We start from the raw sequence: 9100 nt of genomic DNA, 5'->3' as shown, positions 1-9100 counted from the left end.
AGGGCCCCATGACATATGTCCCCAGGGAAATGATCATATTGATAAACCACCTAACTTGCTTAAGTGTATAGAAAGGAGATTAATTCTTTTTAATAGACAGTTTAGATGGATTAATTATAGGTACAAAGAAAACTAAAGTTTAAAAAAGAGGAAAAAAAGCAAAATTATACACAAAGACTGATGATCATATACTACATGACTCAGGAATACTGTTTACATAGTTTTAAAATGTAAACCCTCAATATTGAGCTAAACAAAATGACGCCACAAGCCCACTAGAATGACTTTAAAAAGGAAAATGCTGGAAGTGATGTGGATCAAACGGAACCTCTCGTTCTCTGCTGGTGAGAATGCAAAGTGGATACCAGCACTTTGGAAAGTTTCACAGTTTCCTAGAAAACTAAGGACACATTAGCACGTGACCCCACCACCCCCGCGAGGTGTTTACCTAGGGAAAGGAAAACCTATGTTCGCACAAAACTTGTGCATGAACATTAACAGTGCTCGTATCCGAAACTGCCAAAACCAGAAACAATCCAAATGCTTCTCATCCGGTCGGCGGATAGACCGCGGTACATCCGTGCACGGGACAGCTGCTCGGCGATGAGAAGGAACACACTACCGCGACACACAGCCAGGTGCCCTGTGCTCAGCGAGAGACTCAAAACCACATCCTGGGCACTGCCCTGTGGTCCAGTGGTCAGGACTCTGTGCTTCCACTGCAGGGGGCCCGCACTGGATGCCTGCTCGGGGAACTGAGATCCCGCAAGCCTGCTGCGTGGCAGATAAATAAAGACTAGGTACTGGGATGTTTCCACTGATATGACCATCTTGCAAAGGCAAAACTATGGGGCCAGAAAACCATTCACCGGATGCCAGGGGCTGGGAGCGGGGGAAGGGTTGAGTATTAGTGAGTATGGGGGAATTTTCTGAACTGACTGGAGCTATTCTGTGTCTTGGCTGTAGTGGCAATTTCACAGTTGTATACATCTGTCAAAATTCACAGAGCTGTAGCTAAAAAGAATGGATTCCACTCTATTTAAATAGTTCCTTAATTAAAAAAAAATGAATTAAAAAGAGCCCACTGTATGGGAGAGGGATTTAAAAGCCAAAATGATATAAAAGTCAGCAAAAAAAGCAAAAATGAAACTTAAAAACTTTTAAGAACTAAAGATGTCATTACTCAAAACATTTAGAATGCCAAAACCTAGGATATAATCACGAGGAAGACTAGAGAGAGGTGAAATGTGTGTTGGAGGTGGTATTAAGTGTTCAGTTGTTATGAGAGCTAAATCCTCACCTTTCGTTGTAATAATTCATTAGATCATGTTTAGATGTGAACAATCAAGACAAAGCAAGATAAGCTTTTTATTTAGAACAGTGGAGGCAAAATCAACGGCTTCAGCTAGCAAGTTGGAAGCTAGAAATATTTCCACCCTGGGCTGCGGGAATTGTGGGTGAAGAGGATTGTGACAGACAGCAGACTTTTTCCAGGTCTTAAACCTTTGACTCATCAAACTATGTATACACATGTCTTTGATGACAATAAATTTTTTTTAAATGAAAATTTGGTTAATTAAAAAAAAAAAAAACACGAAGGAAGCAACATAGGATTCTGTCTCCGAAAGTGAAATTTGCTCAGTAGTGTCCAACTCTTTGCAAAGTTACACAATGCGTCGAATTCTCCAGGCCAGAATACTGGAGTGGGTAGCCCTTCCCTTCTCCAGGGGATCTTCCCAACCCAGGGATCGACCTAGGTCTCCCACATTGCAGGTGGATTCCTTACCAGCTGAGCCAAAAGGGAAGGCCAAGAATCCTGGAGTGGGTAGCTATCCCTTCTCCAGCGGATCTTCCTGACCCAGGAACCGAACGGGATTCTTCTGCACTGCAGGCGAATTCTTTGCCCATTGAGCTATCAGGGAAGCCCTAAGGCACCTGCCCACCTGGGCCTTCTTAGGGGCTCTCCAACCTCTGACAGTCACTCCCTGACTACGTAGCCCACACATCTCCGTGCTGCTGGGTCACAGAGAAGCTTGTCCCCATGAAACTCCTGTCTTCCCAGTAGCGCCAGAGGGAGAGCAGAGGGCCTCCAGAGACCAGGCATGTGACTCTAACGTGTCACCTTGGGCTGCCTGGGTCCAGTCACTGTCCCTCTGCAAAGTGGGAGCTGCTGGTGGGAGGCTGGGAGAATGGATACAGGTGCATGCATGTATGGCCGAGCCCATTCTCTGCTCACCTGAAACTGTCACAACGTGTTAATTGGCTACACCCCAATACAAAACGAAGTTTCCTTTCACCTTTCACCCGAATCTGTCACATTTCCTGGCTATACTCCAACACAAACACACAAAATGCTGCTGGGGGCTGTGAGGTTTCACCAGATGGGCACCCCTAATCTGGCACACGGCCCTCAGTGGCCATCCAGCTTCCATGTGTGTTTTCCTGACAGAGGGCTGGGAGGGGGCTTCAGTCACAGGTCCCTGGACCTGCAATGTCCACCAGGACCCAGGCAGGTGTCCTGCTCACCACCACCCCCTTCACATACGAATGTGGAACCATATTCCAAGACTACTCACACAGTAGGGGTCATCTGTTCCTGTCCACCCATCTAGGTTCCTGCCACGGAGCCTTGAGATGAGCTTATGGCCTCAGAGCCCTGAGGTGACCGTACAGCCAGCCCGTGGTGGGGCGGGCATGGGGGTGTAGAGGGCGGCTTTGTTTGACACGTTGCCGAGAACACAGGGAATTTCTCCAGAGTCCTCACACACACACATGCACAGTTGGTCAACCATTTCTAGTCCAGCAGTGTGACCGCTCTTTGTGCTACATGAAGCAGTCCCCTTAGCCCCTGACACAGGTCCCCACCTGTGATGACTCCACAGCAAGCTCATGGGCAGGGGCTGTTTTCCCCAAAGACCCCTGAAAATAGTAGTACACCACGCCTGCAGGTAGATGAGGAAAGACGAGTTAAAACATTTAAAAAGTAACAATTATTTTTAAGTGTCGGTGTTTACAATATGGCAGAAATGGCATATTTGTAAGTATTTTGATGTGTGATGCACATTAGACATTAGCTTACAATGAGTGAGGGGACAGCTGTTCAGAAGATATAAGCAAATATGAGAAGACCACTGCTGCAGGCTACGACTCGGTTATCTGTGTTCTGAGGGGGTAGTCTGCGAGGATGTGTTTTGGGAGGATGCATGGGTTTTAGAAAACAACCCTGCTGCCTCCCTAGCCCCAGATTCAAACTTCCCTCAGCCACAGCAGGTGGAAACTGAGGCAGCAGCCAGCCAGGTGCAGGTGCCGGCAGCGCCCAGAGCAGCCTCCAGGGCCAGGGAGGTCGGCAGAGTCCAGGCAGCCCCTGAGAACTGGAGCCCTTGGGGCTGGTCTCCGAGGGGAAAGTGGTAGCCCGGGACTCGTGGATGTGGTTGTGTGGGTGTGTAGATATGCACGTGAGTGGGCTAGTCAGGATGCGAATGTGTGTAAATGTGGTTTATGAGTGGGTGATTCTGAGCGTGTGTTGAGTGCACCAGTGGGAAGTGAGGGGCACCGAGAACTCTATCTGTGGTCCCTCTGGGCAGGCGGTCCTCCCGCCAGCACGGGGCAAGGAGCAGTAACGTGCTTGGGAGGCGAAGGCCCCTCAGCAGCAGGACAGGGACATGGTCTGGGAACGGGGCTGTGGCCGCATTAGAGGCTGACAGGCGACAGGTGGCAGCAGAACCCATTCCCAAGACCCTGGATTAGTCCTCGAATCTGCCAAGCTGGGGAGTCAGGCCGCGGGAGGGGGACTTCTTGTGCTCTCCAGCCACCCTCCGGAAGCACGTGGAGAGCACACGTGAGGGACAGTGGCCGCCCGTGCGCCTCACTCTCCTTGACCCCTCTCTGTACTCTCAGGCAACACAATCTCCCCGACAAGACAGCTCAGGGCAGAGGCCAAAGGCCGGTCCTCCGCTCCCTTTATACAGAGGCCCCGGACTGGTGGAGCCCAGGAGGTGGAGTGAAAGTGCCCTGCTGGCCTGGTCCTGGGTGCCGGCGTGGTGAGGAACCCAGCGCTCGCAGAGGCAGCCATGGGGCTGCTGTCTGGGGACACGCTGGGGCCCCTGGCCGTGGCCCTGCTCATCTTCTTGCTCTTGCTGGACCTGATGCACCGGCGCTCACGTTGGGCCCCACGCTACCCACCAGGCCCCACGCCGCTGCCGGTGCTGGGCAATCTGCTGCAGGTGGACTTCGAGGACCCACGTCCCAGCTTTAACCAGGTGAGGACGGAGGGGTGGGGAGTGCGCAGCGGTGGTCCTAGGGCCCGACCAGGCAGCGGACAGTGGGCGCTGGGTGAAGCCACAGGCCGGAAGAGGAACTGGGCCAAGAAGAGGAGGCGGATCCGAGAGGCTTCCTAAGGGAAGGCGTCTGTTCAGGGCCCAAGAAGAGTTTGGATTTTCTAAACAGAGGTCAGAGAGGACAAAGGCCAGCAGGTGGGGGGTTTACAGCATGGTAACAGGCTGGGGATTCAGCCGGCCAGCTCTTAAATTGTGTGAGCCTGAGTCACGTTAGGAGGAAAGGTCTTGAGAATGGGGGAGATGTCTGGTTATGAGCCCTTTTAAATCAGGAGAGTTGTGGTTGAGAGAGGCACAGTGATCTGCTTCAAATCTTTGGCCTCCACGAGGCCTTGGGCCTCCCTGCTGCCCTCTATGAACCTCAGTTTCTCCACCTGTAAAATAGGATGCTAACTTGCCCTGCTGACTGTTTAGTGACACTTGCATAGCCATAGCTGGGTCTGTGAGTATGATGGTCTCATCCAACTGGAGAGCCTCAAAACCAGTGGATGTAACCCCTGGGCTCACAAGACTAGATAAAGTCCTTGCAGTTGCTTGCTGCTGGAGGGGGCCCAGAGGTGCCCAGAGGCTAATGCCAGGAGGCTGGGCCCACAGCCTGGCGGGGCCTGGGCTTGCCAAACACCCTCGACCTTTGGCCTGCAGTTGCGGCGCCGTTTCGGGAACGTGTTCAGCCTGCAGCAGGTCTGGACACCGGTAGTCGTGCTCAACGGGCTGGCGGCTGTGCGCGAGGCGCTGGTGTACCGCAGTCAGGACACTGCCGACCGTCCACCTCAGGCACTCTACAAGCACTTGGGTTTCGGGCCGCGCGCCGAAGGCAAGTGGAGAGGGCAGGCCACATCCCTGCAGGCGGAGGCAGGGTCGTGGATTTTCGGTGCAGGAAAGAGCCAACGAATTTGAGGGGGCGGCAGGTGGAGAAAGGAGACTGTGCCAAGCATTTGGGGAGGAAAAATTGGATGAGGCAGAAGGCGGGGGCCTTACTAAGACCGTTGCAATCCCGAAGGGGACGTCGGTGTGGGCAGGAAAGAGGACAATGTCGGGGTGGGCAGGGCAGGGGCGGGCCAGGACCTTCCCCACGTGGCAAACAGGGTCTCAGTGAGTAAAATACAAAGTGGAGCCAAGACGGGCGCCTATAGGGGAGCCTCGGGAGCAGTGCGGGCCCACAGAGAACGGGAGCAGTCTCCAGACTGAAGGGGGTGTGAAAGTGGGAGGCATTTAGGACAGGAGGGCGAGGCCTGTGTGGGCGGGGCAGGGCGGAGACTTTTCCCCCAAGGAGGCGGGGCTGTGAACAGATCTCCGGGAGGGGCGGGGCCATACCCTAGCCACACCTACGAGCCCACCCCGCCCCTAGGAGTGATCCTGGCGCGTTATGGCAACGCCTGGCGTGAGCAGCGGCGTTTCTCCCTATCCACCCTGCGCAACTTCGGCCTGGGGAAGAAGTCACTGGAGCAGTGGGTGACCGAGGAGGCCTCGTGCCTCTGTGCCGCCTTCGCCGACCAGGCCGGTGAGTGAGTGAGTGCTGGGGCTGAGGGACACGGAGGTCTGGGAGGTTTGGAAAGGTCTGGGAAAGAGATGGAGGCGACGCCCTACCTTGCACCGTCCCCTTCCAGGACATCCCTTTAGCCCCATGGACCTCCTGAATAAAGCAGTGAGCAACGTGATCGCCTCCCTGACCTTCGGGTGCCGCTTCGAGTACAATGATCCTCGCATCGTCAAGCTGTTGGACGTGATGGAAGATGGGCTGAAGGAAGAGATGAAAATAATGCGCCAGGTGCGGGAGGAGGAGGAGGCCTTGGTCCTCCATCGGGCCCCCCCTGGAGGAGGACTTGTGTAGAGGGCCAGCGCAGGAAAGGGCTTTCCCGGAAAGGCACCTGCAAGGAAAAGACTTGGACGTTGGGAGAGATGGCAGACAGCCCAGATGGGAAAGGCCGGGCGGGGTCAGCACACTTAGGGGTGGGAGTACGCTTTCACTGGAAGGGACCGGTACCCATGATATGTACATTTTGGTTTATCTTTCTGGGCCTAGGGCCAGGAGAGAGGGGCAGGGTCTGAACTTAGAGAGGAACAAGGTCAATGGTGGAGACCCTGGAGGAGGCTGGGACCTGACTGGTAAGCACCTGAGCACCAGGAGGTCCCAGGTTCCCAGGGCCCCATGGCGGTGACCCGCACAGGTGGTGGAAGCTGTGCCAGTGCTCCTGAGCATCCCAGGGCTGGCCGCCAAGGTCGTCCCGGGACAGAAGGCCTTCATGACCCTGGTTGATGAGCTGATCGCTGAGCAGAAGATGACCCGGGACCCGACCCAGCCACCCCGACACCTGACGGATGCCTTCCTGGATGAGGTGAAGGAGGTAAGGTGATCGGGACTGCCTTCCTGGATGAGGTGAAGGAGGTAAGGTGATCGGGACAGGGATGTGTGTTGAGGGCCCAGGAGGCAAACTCAGGCCTCTGTATCACCCAGGGATCAGACACCTGGGCTGACTGGAGCAGGGTGCGAGGCCATGTGGGACTTCACCTCTGTCCCTGAGCTTACCTTCCCGGTGTGACCCAGGCCAAGGGGAACCCCGAGAGCAGCTTCAATGATGAGAACCTGCGCCTGGTGGTGGCCGACCTGTTCTCCGCCGGGATGGTCACCACCTCGACCACACTGGCCTGGGCCCTCCTCCTCATGATCCTGCACCCTGACGTGCAGCGTGAGTCTAGCCCGGGGTGGGTGGTGGGAGGAGGACAGCCCGAGGCCTCTGAGCTCGGTTGGTTTGGCCACCAGCGGCAGCTCTGTGCAGGGGCTGAGCCCCAGCTCAGATATCACAAAGCCTCCTCCGAGTGGACGCAGTGCTGCCCGGGCATCAGGAGGAGGCGGGAGCCCAGCCCTTGGGTCTGACCACCACGAGGACACTTGTTTTGCAGGACGGGTCCAGCAGGAAATCGATGAGGTGATAGGGCAGGTGAGGCGACCAGAGATGGGGGATCAGGCCCTCATGCCCTTCACCGTGGCCGTGGTCCATGAGGTGCAACGCTTTGCGGACATCGTCCCCCTGGGATTGCCCCACATGACATCCCGTGACATCGAGGTGCAGGGCTTCCACATCCCCAAGGTAGGCCTGCGGCTCTCCCAACCCCGGCTCCGCACCACCTGCCACCTGGTACCGCAGTGAGTGTCGCCAGGTGTGGCCAGGACTGGAATCCAAGCCACCCCGTCCTCATGGCCACAGGTACTGAGTGTCCCAGCCTGGGTGGGCGCGGACAGGAGGGCAGAGCAGGGCTGGCTCTGTCCACTCAAGAGCCCCTGGTCGGGCAGGGAAGACAAACTAGAACGTGTCACAGTGTTGGAGGAGCCCGGGCACTGAGGAGAAGTAAGGGCACCCTGCCATGGGCACAGGGACGGTGCTGAGAAGCGTCTTGGGCTGAGGGTTACTTGAAGAGTCCGGGTGTGTGCCAGGCAGTGTGTGTGCCCATGTATGTTTGGTGGCAGGGGTCTGGGCACCCCCCCACCAATCGAGACCTCACCCATGCCAGACATTTGCCACCAGGGGACGACACTCATCACCAACCTGTCGTCAGTGCTGAAGGACGAGACCGTCTGGGAGAAGCCCTTCCGCTTCCACCCGGAGCACTTCCTGGATGCCCAGGGCCGCTTCGTCAAGCAGGAGGCCTTCATACCCTTCTCTGCAGGTACCTTGTGGGTGGGGGGGTGCCCGGTTTGCTTCCCCACCCTGAGGGGGTCTTGGAGGGGGAGACCCAGGCTCACAGAGCCCCCGTGCCCACCCACAGGCCGCCGCGCGTGCCTCGGGGAGCCCCTGGCCCGCATGGAGCTCTTCCTCTTCTTCACCAGCCTCTTGCAGCATTTCAGCTTCTCGGTGCCTGCCGGGCAGCCTCGCCCCAGCGACCACGGTATCTTTGTGGCCCTGGTGACCCCAGCCCCCTACCAGCTCTGTGCGGTGCCCCGCTAGAGGCAGGCATCCAGCCCCCAACCTGCTCCTCAGCCGTAGGCCTGATGGTCAATAAACCGGGGTCTGGTGGTTCCATCGTGACTTGAGTCCACCTGGGACCCCTGACCAGCCCCTGGCAGTTATATGGCCTCAGCAGTCTCCCCAAAACCAGCCCCCACCCCCCGGCCTGATTCATCCTTACCTGGCATTTGACCCCGTTTAACAGATGGGTGTACTGAGGCTCAGAGTGTACGGGGGCGTACTGTGAGATGGGTGTAATGAGGCTTACACCCAGACACCCTGGGAGACCCAACCTCCCTTACTGGGCGTAGGACCAAACCTATATAAACAGGTCCTGGCAACTGCTTGGAGGAGCTCACATAGGCTGGGAAGAGATTTCAGGCCCCCATGGGATAAGGGGGCCCATCAGCTCAGAACCCATATTTCAGGCCTAGCCACAGCCACCTGGCTCCACAGGCCTCAGCCAGCATCTCAAGTCTGCAGCTCCAGAAGATGGGGGCGGGACTGGGAAGCGATATACCCGGTGAGCCCCCAGCGCTCAGAGCTCTTGAGGCAAGAGCTCTTCCCAGGAGGGAGCCACCTCCCTGGGCCTCTTTATAGGATGGTCCCCGTTTCCCTGCCCCTTAAGAACACTCATCCCCCAGCCCCTGCCCAGTAGGAGTTGCCACTCACAGCCACGCTAGAGCTTGGCTCCAACCTGGAGCTCCATCCTCTGAGTGGCCAGGTGAGGCCAGGCTCTCAGGAGCCTAGGCAGGGGCCGGAAATGAGCCCCTGTGGACCGCGGGCGGGCCCTGGGGCAGGGTTAACTTTGGATCCTGTGAC

At 56.5% G+C, this 9100-nt stretch overlaps 1 protein-coding gene across 1 annotated transcript; it reads left to right on the top strand.

Annotated features, from left to right (window-relative positions):
* The first annotated feature begins 3904 nt into the window (after positions 1-3904).
* On the top strand, positions 3905-8400 carry LOC109559879 (cytochrome P450 2D14). Its single transcript, XM_019961917.2, has 9 exons — positions 3905-4259; positions 4977-5148; positions 5683-5835; positions 5942-6102; positions 6503-6679; positions 6880-7021; positions 7236-7423; positions 7859-8000; positions 8100-8400. Exons 1-9 carry the CDS (start codon positions 4071-4073, stop codon positions 8276-8278), a joined length of 1503 nt encoding a protein of 500 aa, XP_019817476.2. The 5' UTR covers positions 3905-4070; the 3' UTR covers positions 8279-8400.
* The last annotated feature ends 700 nt before the right edge of the window (positions 8401-9100 follow it).

This window comes from Bos indicus, chromosome 5, assembly GCF_029378745.1.
Source record: "Bos indicus isolate NIAB-ARS_2022 breed Sahiwal x Tharparkar chromosome 5, NIAB-ARS_B.indTharparkar_mat_pri_1.0, whole genome shotgun sequence".
Classification (NCBI taxonomy): domain Eukaryota; kingdom Metazoa; phylum Chordata; class Mammalia; order Artiodactyla; family Bovidae; genus Bos; species Bos indicus.
This window is presented reverse-complemented; position numbering and strand designations above follow the sequence as displayed.

Bases quoted from the DNA above. Each gene is read 5' to 3' on its own strand.
- LOC109559879 (XM_019961917.2), top strand. From the start codon at position 4,071: ATGGGGCTGCTGTCTGGGGACACGCTGGGGCCCCTGGCCGTGGCCCTG. The intron at 5,149-5,682 runs GCAAGTGGAGAG...CCCCGCCCCTAG, and splicing joins TTTCGGGCCGCGCGCCGAAG to GAGTGATCCTGGCGCGTTAT. The intron at 7,424-7,858 runs GTAGGCCTGCGG...ATTTGCCACCAG, and splicing joins AGGGCTTCCACATCCCCAAG to GGGACGACACTCATCACCAA.